The sequence below is a fragment of the Bubalus bubalis genome, chromosome 14 (genome assembly GCF_019923935.1).
Source record: "Bubalus bubalis isolate 160015118507 breed Murrah chromosome 14, NDDB_SH_1, whole genome shotgun sequence".
NCBI lineage: Eukaryota > Metazoa > Chordata > Mammalia > Artiodactyla > Bovidae > Bubalus > Bubalus bubalis.
Genome location: NC_059170.1, coordinates 50692419 through 50709732, shown reverse-complemented (window position 1 = coordinate 50709732; position 17314 = coordinate 50692419). Strand labels below are relative to the sequence as shown.

At 37.6% G+C, this 17314-nt stretch overlaps 1 protein-coding gene across 2 annotated transcripts in view; it reads left to right on the top strand.

Moving 5' to 3' along the window:
* The first annotated feature begins 3371 nt into the window (after positions 1–3371).
* Positions 3372–17314, top strand: part of EPC1 (enhancer of polycomb homolog 1) — a 96688-nt gene continuing 82745 nt past the window's right edge. Inside the window, exons 1-2 of one of the 2 annotated variants that reach the window (XM_025264314.3) lie at positions 3372–3402; positions 3982–4107. In XM_025264314.3, coding sequence (XP_025120099.1) covers positions 4105–4107 — 3 coding nt within the window. In that variant the 5' untranslated portion in view covers positions 3372–3402; positions 3982–4104. Of the gene's footprint in view, positions 3403–3458; positions 4108–17314 lie in introns of those variants that run through there. The other variant, XM_025264313.3, reaches the window with a different exon arrangement.

Sequence of the window (17314 nt, the reverse complement as noted above, 5' to 3'; positions counted from 1 at the left end):
CTTGTGGAATCTTAGTTCCCCAACCAGAGATCGAATCCAGGTCCCCTGCAGTGGAAGTGTGGAGTCCTAACCACTGAACCACCAGGGAATTCTCTGTTTTGTTGTTGCTTGTTCATTTGTTTTTGCAGCTATGTAAGTATCAATAACCTCAGATATGCAGATGACACCACCCTTATGGTAGAAAGTGAAGAGGAACTAAAAAGCCTCTTGATGAAAGTGAAAGAGGAGAGTCAAAAAGTTGGCTTAAAGCTCAACATTCAGAAAACTAAGACCATGCCATCTGGTCCCATCACTTCATGGGAAATAGATGGGGAAACAGTGGAAACAGTGTCAGACTTTATTTTTTGGGGCTCCAAAATCACTGCAGATGGTGATTGCAACCATGAAATTAAAAGATGCTTACTCCTTGGAAGGAAAGTTATGACCAACCTAGACAGCATATTCAAAAGCAGAGACATTACTTTGCCAACAAAGGTCCATCTAGTCAAGGCTATGGTTTTTCCAGTGGTCATGTATGGATGTGAGAGTTGGATTGTTAAGAAAGCTGAGTGCTGAAGAATTGATGCTTTTGAACTGTGGTGTTGGAGAAGACTCTTGAGAGTCCCTTGGACTGCAAGGAGATCCAACCAGTCCATTCTAAAGGAGATCAGTCCTGGGTGTTCTTTGGAAGGAATGATGCTAAAGCTGAAACTCCAGTACTTCGGCCACCTCATGCGAAGAGGTGACTCATTGGAAACGACTCTGATGCTGGGAGGGATTGGGGGCAGGAGGAGAAGGGGACGACAGAGGATGAGATGGCTGGATGGAATCATCAACTCGATGGACGTGAGTTTGAGTGAACTCTGGGAGTTGGTGATGGACAGGGAAGCCTGGCGTGCTGCAATTCATGGGGTCGCAAAAAGTCGGACATGACTGAGCAACTGAACTGAACTGAACTGAAGTTCAAAATTATTACTAGCATGGATTTTCTTCTCCATTTCACCACAACTTCTTTGAATTTTACCATCACTGAAACCTCCAAACTCAAATTCCAGCATTTTACTCTCTGAATAAAATTCACTCCTTCTGTAATTTTCAAACTTTGGTAGCAAGTCACTACATATCTGGCTTTTGATGTCATTTTCCCTTTCTCTCAATATGCTGCAGGGCTATTGGCTTCATTTTACTTCCTAGAATACTCCAAGTCTCATTCTGCCTCAGGGCCTTTGCACTTGCTACAACCACTTCCTAGTCTGCTCTTTCTCTCCTATTTTTCAACTTTAGCCCCTTCTCATCCTTCAAGTCTAGCACCAATGCCATGTGCTTAGAAATAACCTTTCTTACCCCCTTCTCTATGTCTTTCCCTCCCTGTTATTCTGGAAGACTGCACTTTATTTCTTGGTGGCAATTATTAATTTCCAAGTATAGGTTTTTAAATTATAAAAAAAATATTTGAAAATTATAAAAATTTATTTTTATATAATTTGCTATTACTTGCTTGTTTCTCTGTCTTTCCACAAGACTGTGAGCTTCATGAAGGAGAGAAACTTCGCGCTTGTCCATTAATGTGTATGTAGCAAGGAGCATCATGCCTAGTACACGCTAAGATCTCAAGTGAAAGTGAAGTCACTCAGTCGTGTCCGACTCTTTGCGACCCCATGGACTATAGCCCACCAGGCTCCTCTGTCCGTGGGATTTCCCGGGCAAGAATACTGAAGTGGGTTACCATTTCCTTCTCCAGGGGGTTTTCCTGACCCAGGGATCGAACCCGCGTCTCCGGCATTGTCGGCAGACGCTTTACCATCTGAGCCACCAGGGAATCCCAAAATCTCAAGAGCTATTTGAATAAACAATGTGAGAATTATTTACCCAATGTCTTTCAGTGATAATTTTTCCAAAACATCTCACTCTACATTTTACCTTTACCAAAACAAAAGTTGTTCAAATCACGCATATCATGAATATGGTCTCGAAAATTCTGAAGAAAATTCTGTGGTAGGAAAGTATATAACTTAAAATATGCATATTATGGAAAACGCACAGAATATTCTAATCTATAGATAATAAAAGTATATATGTATATGCCCACCCATATATGCATATATGGATACATAACTATATGTATTTATACATATATGAATCTTCGTGTATATATAAGGATGGGGGAAGTGTTGGGAGAGAAAAACTCAGGGCTGGGGAGGTGGTAAGATAAGATGGTAGATAATGAAAATGACCCCTAGGTATTTTATTCTGTTGCAAGGAAAACAGCTTAAAACAGTATCAAGAATTTTAGTCTACTCTCTTCATTAGATGACTTCTTAAGGATGTTTTCCTAATTATAATCACGTCATTGAAATGTGCTCTCATCAGGTAACTACTGATGAGATTACAAAATAAAACATTCACTCTCAAAAAATGTCCCGATTTAAACAATAAATTATATGGTTACCCTAGCTATAGCTGTCTTCTAAGAATGTTACCTATAAAACGCCAAACCCGAAGAAATACCAGACCGTGGGGAGAGGCGGGGGGTGGGGCGGAGGGCGGCTGTTGGGGAGGGTTTGTCGAACACAGGCACTTGCTCGCTGCTTTCTTCACTCGATTTCTTTAAACCCTGTACTACCCTTGGCTCACCAGAAATTTCTCTGGCAAAGAATTTTATACTGAATGTGTTCAATTAACACATGTATGCGGTATTTGACATATTTCCATATTTGCTGACATTTGTGGCTTTACATTTGCAATCAATCATACTGTAGCGTTCATTTAACGTTCATCCTTTTTTTTTTAAGTTTTCGACTTCGTTTTTATTTAAAAGCCCAGTTGCAACCACCAAATACCTGACTCAGCTCACAACTAGACACAGAGCATCAAATTTCCCAGCCCACTTAATTTGAAAGCCTGCCAAGATAGGTGAAAGACCTTATAAATATGTAAAACAGGAAGTTCAAATTACAGTCAAGTAAATCTCTAGTGATTGATGTTCTTTTCAAAACAATTAAAAAAAAAACTAATAAAAAGCAGCACATTTTAAAGACATCCCCCCATCCAAGGCTTCACCCGAGTTCAGCCTGGACAATGTACTTTTAGTACTGTATTTATTTTGGATTTTTACCACTTCCTGGAGGCCTGGAGGAGCCACAGTGGGAGGATCCAAAAAAACTCAGTACCACAGCCATTTTGTTTGTAAGGCAGGCTGGTAGGATTCTATCAGTCAGCAAAGGTTTCTGAAACAATTTTTTAAGAAGGAGAAAAAAGTACGCATGCCTATTGTTTGTAACGTAGCCGCTAAAATCATTATTTTATTTGTATTTTCTGAACAAGAGGAAGTAGTAGTGCTAACCCATTCTAATTTTTTTTTTTTCAAGGAGTGAAAGCTCCCTGACCTGGAGACGACGTGAATTCGGTGCAAGGCTTCTCTAGGTACCTTTGGGATGTTCAATTTAAAAAAATGTTTTGATGGGGATCATTTTTCACTGGCCACGCTGGTATCCAAAGAAGACCACGACGTTGGTGAATGACAAGCTGCTTAAGAAAAGCGTGCTCGTCCTTAAAAAAAAAAAAAAAAAATTGCAAGAAATAAAGAATGTGGCTGGAGACATCAAAGGGGGCATTTTCTCGAGCTAGCGCGGGCAGTCGTGGGCGCTATTGTTTTGCAGTGTCACTTGGTAGCGAGCTTCAGACTTTGTCGTTTGGGTGGCTGTGTTTTTAAAAGCCCAGTGTAAAATGGCACTCACACTGCATTTTTTTCCGAGCTGCAGGAGGCGGGGGTAGCGGGGGATAGTGCAGACTGTAGGGACGCTGGCCGCCCAGCCAATCAGAGCCCGCCTGCTTGCCATCGCAAAGTTGTTAACCCCAGAGTCTTCTGGCTGCCGCTGCCTCCTCTGCTTTTAATCTTCGTGGATATTTCTCCGATTTTTTTCCCAAACGCCCACAGATCCTGGGGAAGCCACCCCATGCAGCCACCGATAATGGAAGAAAGTCTGACTTTTTCTTTACCAGATATTTTAAAGATGTTGGAAGATCCATACGCTGCCTGGAGGCTGTTGTTTCTAGGGACACAAGTATCCAGCCTATATTGTTACAATTCTTTTTCCAGAACTGGCTTCTTCTTTGCCTCCACTAATGGTAAGTTTGTCATTTTACAACATTTATGCCATTACATCTTTGACTGAGCCGCCAGCTAAAAAAGGATTTTCATTGTGTTTCTTCTCACAAAACCAGTCTTGGTGTTTTTCTTTAGCTTTGATCTCTGCACATTTCCACCTAATCTTATCTGGTTAATTTTTACCAAAAGAAAAAAAAAATTTTTTTAACCTCATGATTAAAGCAAAATATTTATAAATTATACTTTAATTACAATGAGCTAAAGGGAACTCAGCTATCTCAAGATGGACTTGTTTTGTGCCAGCAATGTTGGTAATGCCAAATATGTGCATATCCTCTTTATAAAAATTATGTATTACCTAATTTGTCCAGGACTAAATGATCAGCAGGCAAACTATAGATGTAGTTTGGTTTGGTGTGAAATGGGCCTATTGTAGTTTTCTTGATGGATTGCTTAGATACAAACTACAGAAAGCTGCCCTTGGTATAATGAAGGTGGAGATTGACATAACCGGGTTTATATTAAGTTATGGCTGTTACTAAATAGTGGATCTTTTATTTGCTGATCAGATCTAAACTTGTATTCCATGTTAGTAGTTCCCTGAGGCTCCTCATTAGATAATCTTTGCAGATCTAGCTTGTTTTTCTCCAGAAAGGTACATTTGGGAGACATTTTGTAATTTTTGGCATTTTTCTAATTTTTTTTTTTTTTCTATTTGCACACGGTGGGAGATCTTTTTTGTTTTGCATTGATCTGTGTTGGTGGCGCTGTAGCTCTCCTCAACAATTTATGTCAGTTTCACTAAAAGAAAAAAGGAGGAAAAAAAAAAAAAGAGGTGGGGCAACATTTGATCTATTATCTTCTCTCTTTATTTCCTTAAAGAAAGTTTGATTTGGTCGAAGGAAATTATTCAGTTGTATTGTTTTACTGTTTTCTGTGAACTGTGAACTATGGGTGAGAAGAGACACGTCGTCATAACCCGTCAGGGAGCAGCAGGCCAAGCGTGCAGTTTGCAGTTGTGTATTATCTGATCTGATCATCTATAGATCACAATTTTTTTCAATAATAAGCTGTCTGTTTATCCTTTCTTTCCTCAGGAACATTTTGTATTTTTCTTCTATTACAATATCATCCATCCAACATCTTTAATTTAACAAAATGTTTTGAGTTTTAGTTCACTGAATGTTGTAAAAGTTGAATTTCATTTTGAACCTAGGGATTTCTTAAATAACTATTCTAAGTTTCTCCTGGGGATTTTCTAGGAGTTTGACATATAATAATGCTTACATTGTTGTTTGTTTTATTTTGAAGTGATACTTCAGTTGAATTTATGTATATCCTTGGGCAAATATTTTTAGATTGAGCTAATTTTTTAAGAATATGGATACAACTGCTTTTAACTTTTAAAATATTGGTATTCATATATCTAAGTGCAGGGTAAATCTTTTCCATCTTTGTTCTTGTTAAGAGTTATCTGATTAGAGAATATAGGATTTTAGGCCCAAAGCCTCCTAAGAACAAAAATGTGTATTACGATATGACATAGTTTTTACTGATCTCTGTGAAAATTTTAGATATTTATGAAGATAGTAAGTATGTCCTTAGTTGAAAAAGAACATAGGAAAAAAATCAGCAATTGTACTGTAAAACAAATTATTTTGCTAAGTAAAACAAAAACAAGTGAGATAGTATCCTAGGCCACCTTTTCATATGATTGAATAGATGATTTCTTTAGAGAGTAAACATTTTTGGAGTTATAAAGTATCTTTTTTTCACTTGAAATATGTAAATGCTCATTTCACTAATCATTAAAATTTTCAAGTAAAAGAATGTGTGAAAATGACTAGGAATAGTATTTCTGATTTTTGTGTCTCATATTTACTTATCAGTGTTGAATCCTTTCCTTGAACTTAAAAAATAATGATAAATTATGCCTATATATTGTTTATACTCTGCTATAAAAATTTGAAAACATTCACTGTAACATTTTATCTCATCATAAAATTTCAATCTTCCCATCAAGATTGGTTTTGACATTATAGATTATTTATAGAGTGAAATACTGCAGGTGTAAATATATTCTCTAACCCTCTGTGCTGGAGAGTTTAGTTCTCTGAAGTTAATCTACTGAATAAAATATACTTCCCAATATGTTTATTGCTAAAATATTCTGTTATTCAGCTGGTGACTTTGTTCATTGAATTTGTGAAAACTAAAAATATTTGTCTAATGAAGCCCCCCTTTTAAAAACAAACTGATTCTGTGAAGTCCATATGTAGCTATGCAATGTTCTTTGTTCTCCTATATCATCGACTATTACATCATTGATTATGAGTAACCATTATAGTTGCATCTTCACTTTTTAAAATCTTCCATAGATATTTATGTTAAAGATATTCTTCTATCTATGACTCTTACATCACTAAATAAGGAGGTTTAAATCTGTGAGGCAAAAACAATTCATTGTTTTATATTATTCTCCATTTTTAAATCCACCTTGTGCTTCATTTTCACTCTTGATTCTTCAGACATTTTTTTATTGACAACATTTTGTAGGCATTTAGTTTATGAGTTTGGTGAGATTATGATTAGAATGATTATAATAAACTATGTTTTATCCTGAAAAATCTTATTTATTAAATGTAGTATGTAGGGAACTAACTCAGTTCATAGTAACAGTTGCTAGATCATGAACAATAAAGAATTTTTTTTAATCTTGAAATGTTATTTCAGTCAACAATTACACACTTATTTTTTTCTGGCACACCTTTTTATCAGAGACAGTAGAAAGGAGCAACACTGACTATGTTAAAATATCATTATCATTTTTTCTCACCCTGCTTCATCCCTCTGATGGAGGGGAGGGGTCAATGAGTAGTGAAATGGCCAAAAACCAGTTTGCAGAAAAAAGAAATAAATGATGCCAAAGAAACAGAAGATGTGTAAATCAAATTCTAAACAATAAACCTCCTAAATATGAACTTGAAACTATGAGTTTGGTCAATAATGGAAATAAATTGAACATTTTATTAAGACTTAATGTAGTGAACCCAGATGATTTCCTAATTTATTCATTTGTGTTCATTAGTATTGCTAAAGATTGGGAAAATCTTCAGGTCAGCAAACCTATTAGGGAAAATGCAGTAACAAAGAGAAGAAACATTTACAGTGATATAAAGATGACATCATAAAATGCTGAAAACATTAGCCAGAACCAATCTAATATAACATGGAATAAACTTTTTTAGGAGAAGGAAAATTAGCTAAAAATTTTGCTCTCTGAAAACCAAGTGGAAGACAGACTTGAAATTGTGTCTATTTCTAATTCCACCCTCTTTTTGTGTGTGCTTACCTCTTCTTTTCCTCAGACATATCATTACATGTTTTGCAAAGGAAAAGACAGGGGAAGACAAGAGATCAAATGGGTGTTTGTGTTATGACTTTCTTTTTTATCTTTCCGAAAAGATTCTCAAATGGAAACTCTAAAGGGAAGGAAAACAAAGATAATGATTTCTTTAAGAAAAAGATGAAAGGAATGGCCTTTATACTTGACTTATTCAACATTTATTTCTATTTAGAGGTTTGTTTTATATTTTCCTTCTGTTACATGCTACTATGCTAAAATGCTGGGATACAGTATTAAGACAAAGAGGCAAGGATTCCTGCCCTCAGGGAGTTTACAGTCCAATATGGTTCAACATTTTAAAAATTCTTAAATCTAAGATCTTAGATGTGGGAGGTCCCCATCTGAGAATAAGGGTGAAATAATATTTCTGGGGTAAAGCTTTTTTTAAAAAAAAATAAATCTATATAGGGTTTAACAAGTCTCCTTCTGTTCTTCTATTGAAGGACCATTATTTGGGACATTGAAGGGAAAATAGCCCTCAGATTTTAGATATAGCCCTAATAGATGCTGTTTACGTAGATGGTTAGCTAATGCAAATTACTACTGCAAAGTGAAAAATAAAATATTAAGTAATTTGCTTGAGAAGAGGAGAGGATCATTCTGGTAGTAGGAATTTTGGGTGTGTCCTTGTCAGGTCCATTTAATGAAAACTTTTTTTTTCTTTAATGTGTAAAGCCTCATTTTGTACATTTTGCTCTCATTCTCATGAAATAAATGTCAATGTCTATAACAATTGTGAAATGAAGCAGGGAATTTAAGTGTTAAAGGATTACATTAGAATAAAAACATTTTTTTTAATTGTCTGAAATAGTTCTAAGGGTATTTACATGACAAACATTTTTATAATAACGATTTGTATTTTAATTTATTAAGGTAATATAATTAAACATGTAGTTAATGGTTAATTAGTGAAGCACATCAGATATGGAGCCAGGAAAGTAAGACTGCAGTTATATACAGATGAATTGGAAGGGAAGGAACGATTCGTTAAGAATTCTCTGTGTGTGCTTTAAGATGACCTCCAGAATGAAGTCAGCATATTATTTTATCATACAGCCAATTAAAATACTATCTAAATGTATTATATCATATAGTTTGCTTTTGTACTAACATAGGATCCTGTGTAAAAAAAAATGAGGACCCTTTATTTCCACTAAATTAATAATGAAGAGTCAGGCCATTTCTAGTCTGGTTCCATAGCTCAACAATGTTATCAAGTTCCTTGCTAGTTTCCATTCTTTTACATTGCCATAATGTCAGCAGTGTCTTTCCTCATAGTCACAAGATGGCTGCTGCATCTCCAAGCATCATATCCTGATACTGTAATTTCCAGAGTTTCTCTTAAGCATCTTCTTAGAAGGGAAAGAAATCTTTCCCAGAGGCCCACAGCAAACTGCTTCTTACAGTTCTCTGACCAGGTTTGTAGGAAATGCTCATGCCTAAACCCTGTCTCGGAGATTGACGTTACCCTAATTGGTTTAGCTAGGGAGGCGCTCTTAAAAAGGTGAATGCCTGCCTAGTTTCCAGTACTCAGTGTGGCTAGCTCCCATTTGCTTTGTGTAAACTTTAACTGCTTTGTAAAAACATTCTTCAGTGATAAAATCTGTTTTCATAGAAACCAGACTGGTCATGGATGCTGCTAATTTAGAAAAGTAAGCATTTAATAAGAGCTTTCTATGTTCCAGCCTTTAGGATAAATGCTACCTGTATTAACTAGCTCCTTAAATCCTCAAACAAACTTTGGAGATAGAATAATTATTATACCCATTTTATAAATGAGCAAACTAAGCTTAGAGAGGTTTGGCCCAGGTTACAGTTAATGAAAAGCCGGAGTTTGAACCCGGGAAGTCTGAAATCAGAACCGGACTTCTAACTGTCACATTGGATATTTCTAAATTTATCTTCTGTAGATTGGCATATAGTAAATATTTATTTATTTATCTGGTTGTGCCAGGTCCTAGTTGTGGCATATAGGATTTAACTCCCTGACCAGGGACTCAAACTGGACCTCCTGCATTGGGAGCACAGAGTTTCAGCCCATGGACCAGCAGGGAAGTCCCCAGATTGGCATATTTTAAATAAACTGTATGATATTCCTATTTAAATGAGTCCTCTGTTGAATAATTTAAAAGTCTAATAATCTTTTCTTGACATGAGCAATGCTTACCTACATTATCAGTTGTACACATCTGAATTTTTGTATGTCAGATTTTCTGAAGATACATGCACCATATATCATCTCTTCAGGAGCAGCGCCAAAATTCTTTTAGAAGTTACATTTCTAAAATAAAAAAAAAAAAGAAGTTGCAATTCTATCAGGAAAAGAAAAAAAAAAAGATCAGAGAATAAAGATGCAGGAAAGCTTTGTTGAAGTGAGTAAATTCATGATTCATAACACTAGGTCAAAAGAGAATATTGGCTTCTGTTTCATAACTTACAAGGTACATTTATGTACAAGATGTTTCCACCTTTTCCATCCTTGGGATATAGGGAAGTTTACCCCTCTGGGACATTTTTGGGGGATTCAATGTAGCCTAGATCAGTGGACCTCAAACTTGAGTGTGCACAACCTAACATACAGGTGGCTGGGCCCATACCTCAAGTTCCTGGATCAGTGGATCTGGGGTGGGGCCTAAGAAGTTGAAGCCTCCAGATGCTGCTGATGCTGCTGGTCAGAGGATCACCGTTTGAGACTTTGCTCTAGAGAATCAGAGGGTACCTGCCATGGAAAATATTTTGGCTTTGAAATATGCCAAACTTTAAAGGATATAATTTAATAATTAGCAAATATATGAGTAAACACATGTGCAGGATTGAATAGGTGGTCAGGATAGCCTCCTTGAGAGTAGAGCAATGACTTGAAGGAAGAATCATCTTATGTTTCAGCATGAGCATCACATTTGAGATTATTTTTCCAGCAACTCATATTTGTGTGTATTTTTAGCTTTTTTTTTAAATAGTAATCTGTAATTTACAAATTATTTTTAAAAGCAAGTAAAAACAGAACTGAGTTGTGCTCAGTAGCAAGTTACATATGAAAAAGACTTCTGTATCTCATCATCTTGCTGGGTTTTCTCAAGATTTTATCCCACCACCCACTAAAGCCCCATGTTCATTAAAACGACACGGTTTTGATGAGACTGGGAAAAAGAGGCCATCATGCCAGTGACCTATATTTAGCTCTGAAACTCAGGCTACTGCCCCAATCCACTGGAAACTCTCCATCCTCCTAAGACAGAGGTCACAACCTCCAACTGAAAAACACTCTCAAGTGCCAAGGAGCCAAGAGTTTAATTGCTTCACTGCTTTGAGACTTAAAAAATTTAGTTTTGCTCATTTTTCACTAAAGTATAAAGTCTAAGAAACAAACCTCCAACATAAATCAGTAAAAAAAAAAAAAAAAAATCAGTGAATTCAATGTCCTTAGCATTCTCAGAAGCCTGAATAAGCTTTGAGTTATCCTTTCATCCCGTGGAGACCCCATCAAAAAGCTAGAATGAAGTACTCGAAGAGGCAGGTCTGGGCTGTTTTCATCCATATCATAAAACATCACTCAGCACCTAGGTAATAATAGACTCAGGTCATTTAAAATGGTCTAAATCTGCCAGAACTGTGCTGTCCAGGATGGCAGTCACTAGCCATTTGTGGCTATGTAAGTTTAAATTTGAATTAATTAAAATGAAACATTCAGTAGCTACACCTGGCTGTTGGTTACCATATTGGACAACTAATTTGTGGAACGCTTCTTAGTTGTTCAGGTTGCTGTAACAGAATACCATAAACTGGGTGGCTTATATACAACTGAAATTTATTTCTCACAGTTCTAGAAGCTAGGAAATCTAAGATCAAGTGAAAATAAAAAGTGTTAGTTGCTCAGTCGTGTCTCACTCTTTGCAACCCCATGGACTGCAGCCCACCAGGCTCCTCTGTCCATGGAATTCTCCAGGCAAAAATACTGGAGTGTGTAGCCATTCCCTCCTCCAGGGAATCTTCCTGACTCAGGGATCAAACACAGATCTCCTGCATTGTAGGTGGATTCTTCACCAAGATCAAGATACCAGCAAATTCTGTGTCTAGTGAAGGTCCACTTCTTGGTTTGTAGCTGTGTCCTCACACAGTGGATGGGGTAAGGGAGCTCTCTAGGATCTCTTTTACTGCTGCTGCTACTAAGTCGCTTCAGTCATGTCTGACTCTGTGCGACCCCATAGACGGCAGGCAAGGGTGCTAATCCCTTTAATGAGGGCTCCACCCTCATGACCTAATTACCCCCAAAAAAACCCACCTCCAAATACCATCACATCTGGGACTAGGATTTCAGTGTATGCATTTGGAGGTTGGGGGATATAAACATTCAGTCTATAGCAGTGTCCATAATCGCAGAAAATTCTTTTGGAACTTCAGACCACAGTAGGCTCACACTGTGGACCAGTGCTTCTTAACTCTGTCTGCACTTCAGTTCAGTTCAGTTCAGTCACTCAGTCGTGTCCGACTCTTTGCGACCCCATGAATTGCAGCGACTCAGCAGCAGCAGGCCTCCCTGTCCATCACCAATTCCCAGAGTTCACCCAAACTCGTGTGCATCGAGTCGGTGATGCCATCCAGCTGTCTCATCCTCTGTCGTCCCCTTCTCCTCCTGCCCTCAATCCCTCCCTGCATCAGGGTCTTTTCCAATGACTCAACTCTTCGCATGACGTGGCCAAAGTATTGGAATTTCAGCCTCAGCATCATTCCGTCCAATGAACACCCAGGACTGGTCTCCTTTAGGATGGACTGGTTGGATCTCCTTGCAGTCCAAGCGACCCTCAAGAGTCTTCTCCAACACCACACTTCAAAAGCATCAATTCTTCGGTGCTCAGCTTTCTTCACAGTCCAACTCTCACATCCATACACGACTGCTGGAAAAACCATAGCCTTGACTAGACAGACCTTTGTTGGCAAAGTAATATCTCTGCTTTTGAATATGCTATCTAGGTTGGTCATAACTTTCCTTCCAAGGAGTAAGCGTCTTTTAATTTCATGGCTGCAATCACCATCTGTAGTGATTTTGGAGCCCCAAAAAATAAAGTCTGACACTGTTTCCACTGTTTCCCCATCTATTTCCCATGAAGTGATGGGACCAGATGGCATGGTCTTAGTTTTCTGAATGTTGAGCTTTAAGCCAACTTTTTCACTCTCCTCTTTCACTTTCATCAAGAGGCTGCACTTAGAATCACCCAAAAACTTATAAATTAAATGTCTGTGCCCTATCCTCAGAGGTTCTAGCTGATCTCGGTGGAATCTGAGCATAAGTATTTTCTAAAAACTCTCCGTGGGGTTCTAACATGCTGCTGGAGTTGAGGATTGCTGAGTGACCCTGGAACAAAGCCTCTAAGCCAGATATTGGGGCTACTAGTAGATAGTGTTGCTACTTCTCATCTCAGTCTTTCAAAAGCTACAGTCATCTAGGAAGAGAGGAAGATTCAGATTCAAAGAGTAATTGGACAGTTAAACCAGTTCTGTCCACATGTGCTGACTGCTTAATGAATACCAACTTCAGCTGGAAGAAAAGCAGTCCAGCTGCCACTCTTCAATTATAAGTTACCTGATGCCTTCAAGAGTAAGTCTTGTATATTGAAAGACTATTCTGAAATCAAGTTATTTAAAAATAATATGAAATGTATTGAAGTTACATACCCAAAGGTAGTTCTTCCTTATGTTTTTAAATTTACCTCACAAATCTTGCAAATTTTAGATATCATGGTCCTTTAAAACTTGGTCTCATTTATGGCATTATTTAATTAAAAACCTCCCAACTTTTTATATACATTTTACCTTTACTACATCCGATTGCTTACTTTGGTACTTTAGCAGGCATTTTCAAGAAGTTAAGAAGGTCTTATCCATCTCACAAATTTAACTTTTAAGTTTATTTATTTATTTTTAAAATTTTGGCTACACTGTGTCTTGGTTGCAGCACATGGGCTTAGTTGCCTGTGGCATGCGGGATCCTAGTTTCCCAACCAGGGATGGAACCCAACTCCCCTGCATTGGAAGGCAGATTCTTAACTGCTGGATCACTAGGGGAGCCCCTCATACATTTAACTTTTAAATATGGTGATTCTTAAGTTCTCTTTAATGTTTCAATGCTGCATATAAAAAGGAATTCTATTTAAAAGTGTACTAAGATGACCTCTTACTCCAAATGCTGTGAAACAACAATTACATCGATTTAAAAACATTTCTGTACTTATTATAACTCTTTATGAAGTTAAAAGATTCTTACCTACTAAGAAAAGAGTTATATCCTACCAAAAAATTAGAGTGTTGCCTTCTCCAGTTTGTTTTTTTTGTCTACTGAAGTTTCTTGATGAGCACAAGTTTTGATTACAACACAATTAGATCCCTGAGACACTGTGACATAATGAACCTATTTATGTTCACTGTATCAAAAAAAAAAAAGTATTCTCAAAGCCTATTTTCCTGAGATATTGTCATATCTTTACCTTTTTTCAGTCAAGTTAGAATTGTTGGTCCCCACACAAGTGGCTACATCTACTGACAAGTATTTGGATTCTGCATTTCTTAATCTTTTAGAATATTATATAACTGTCCTTGATAGACCTTTGAACTTGGCAGACTACTACAGTCCTTTACGTTATGCCTTGTAAGACGATCAGCTCTTGCAGATATTAACGGATAATTAATTGACACTGAATCTCTCTCTTGGCTTTTGTCTATGTGGTCACAATTTCTAAGGCAATTCTTTTAACAGTTTTTTTTTTTTTTTTTTTTTAACTTCCAGATAGCTCACTTGAAGCCTCTCCATACACATTTCTGTTGAAGACATCACAGGAACATTTTAAATACACATTTCTTATGTTTTCACTGGGCATGCAGGATCTTAGTTCCCCAAATAGGGATTGAACCCATGCCCCCTGCAGTGGAAGCACAGAGTCTTAACCACGGGATCACCACTTCCCCACTGGGGAAGTCCCTAAATACCCAGCTTTGACAGATCTGAATTCCTTGATCAGCTCTTTATTATGCCTATAACCTTCGGACAGTTACTTAATTGTCCAGACCCCCAGTTTCCTCTTCTGTGAATCAAAGTGATCTTACCTACCCACCTGACTGCTATGAGATTTGCATTTAAAGCACCTAGAGTAATGCCTGACATGACAAAGGCACTAAGTTCATTTTTTCACAGATACCTCTGATTTCAGGGATCAGAACTGCCTTTACATTCTGTGATGGAAATTAAAACGTTCACCTCACTCTGGTATATAAAGTTGTTGCAGTATTAGAGAGGCTCTCATCATCCCCCCCATGTCCTTTATGAAGTCGATAAGTCAGTTGCTCCAAGAATTAAGGTTCCTCTGTTAACTGCTCTTCACTTGTTAAATAAATCCTTATTGAGCTTCTACTACATTAAAACAACAACTATATTGGACAGAGTCTGAAACGATTAAAGGGAGAACAGAAGCGAAGCATTTGGGGATTGGAGGAAACTTCATGGAGCAAGTACTTTTGACCAGAGCTTGGTAGGTGGGTGGGCTTTCAACAGGTAGAAATTGAGAGGAGACATTCAAGTAAAGAAAGTAGTGAGAACACAAGCAAAGAGGAAACAAAACACAGTGGCACTAGGAATACCAGCTGGAAGTCCAGTGTGGGCAGAGAGTAAGCTGTGATGTGTGGGAGCTAGAGGCTGAGGGGTAGGGCAGGGACCTCTGATGGTACCTTGGAACCAGCGCAGGGAGGACTTGGGAATCAAGATGTTGGTCATTACCCATTAGACATCAGTTCAAAAACGTAAGTGCCCTGGAAATGGTGATGGGATAAATAGGAAGGAACTACCTCTTTGTTAATAGACATCTGTTTACCCATTAGCCCGGTAGAGGAAAACTCCAGTGGTATAGATCTCTAACCAGATTAAGTTTTGATGGAAGAGTGAAAAAGGTTTAAAGTTTGGGACAGTTTTCAGTGAAGTGTGGACGCTGGGCGGCAGGGGGCAGCATAAGAGCACTGAAGAGCTGAAAGAGTGCATAAGGGATTTATTTGCTTGTTTACTATTTCTTGACAACTGTGAGTTTATAAGGCTACTTCTATTGATAATAACTGAGTGTTCTTTTCCCCCAAATGAATAGAAATTTAAAGAGAAGAGAAGAAAAATAACAGGCTGGCTAGTGGCAGAATGACATTGCTGTTCATTTGAGAGCATAAACATAGACAGTTGTCTATATATTATTTGGGCTTCCTTTGTAGCTCAGCTGGTAAAGAATCGCTGTATTATTTCCTTTCAAATGCATAAGAACTCAGAATTTTGTATAAAATGTAAAAGTATACATTTTGGGACTTCCCTGGTGGTCCAGTGGCATTGATTCTGTGCTCCCAATGCAGGAGGCCTGGGTTTGAAGAATCCCTGGTCAGGGAACTAGATCCCACATGCTGCAAGTAAGACGTGGTACAGCCAAATATATAATTTTTTTAAAGTATACATTTCAATTGGAAACATGCCTTTATAAGACTCTTTAAGACTTTGCATTTTTTTGGAAGCACACGTGTTCAGCTATACTACATTAAAGGAACTAGTGATACAGTGGGGGAAATCTGGAGAATAAAATTTGAGTTAAATAAGGAATAGAAAGTTTAATGTACATTCTATTTTACATGCCAAACATGTGGAATTTCAAATTTCGGATTTTCAGGACTACAAAATTTTATTTAAAAAACTATTTTTTTCTATTATATCTTAAATTCAAGAATAACCACACTAAATTTCATAACATTTTCCTGGCATAATTCACCTCATACTAACCTTTCTTAAAATTCCGATGGTTGGTGATATTAAGAATGGAAAATTGGAAGGACTTCCCCAGTGGGCCAGGGGTTAAAATTCCATGCTACCAGTGCAAGGGGCTTGGGTTCCATCCCTGGTCAGGGAACTATGATCCCACATGCCATATGGCGTGGGCCCCCAAAAAATGGAAAATTGGAATTTCCAGGTACATTCTTTTTCAGCTCTGGAATTTACCACTGCAAATGCTCCATTGCACTCAACAAGAATCCCTCTCTCTCTCAAGTGTGTGAGGAAGATGGCATCACACAGCTTCACACGCTGCGGGAGGAACATTCCCTCACTGTTCCTTCATGATCCTCTCATTGTCCATCGTACGCATTTAAGAGGTCATGATCCCTGGGTAGGTCCTTCATGTGCTGCTCTTCGCTCCCTCAGTTCACCTTGTCATGTATGCTTCTTTCCATGTACAGCCTTAACACCTTTTACTTGTCACCTTAATAGCCACAGAAATTACTTAACAAAATTTTTTATTGAAGTACAATATAGTTGATTTACAATGTTGTGTTAATTTCTGTTGTAAAGCAACGTGATTCCATTTCCATATATATATATATATATATATATATTCTTTTTCAAATATTCTTTACCATTATGGTTTATCATTGGATATTGAATATAGTTCTCTGCTATACAGTGTATGTTGTTGTTTATCCATTCTATATAAAACAGTCTACATCTGCTAAACCCAAACTCTCCTTTCATCCTTCTGCCAATCCGCTCCCCTTGGCAATCACAAGTCTGTTCTCTACGTATGTTTCTATTGCAAAAATAGGTTCATTTGTCATATTTTAAATTCCACATATAAGTGATAGCATATGGTATTTGTCTCTCTGACTGACTTAGTATGAGAAACTCTAGTTACATCCATGTCATTGCAAATGGCATTTCGTTCTTTTTTATGGCTAAGTAATATTCCATTGTAAATTCCATGGGTGGAGGAGCCTGGTAGGCTGGAGTCCATGGGGTCGCGAAGAGTCAGACACGA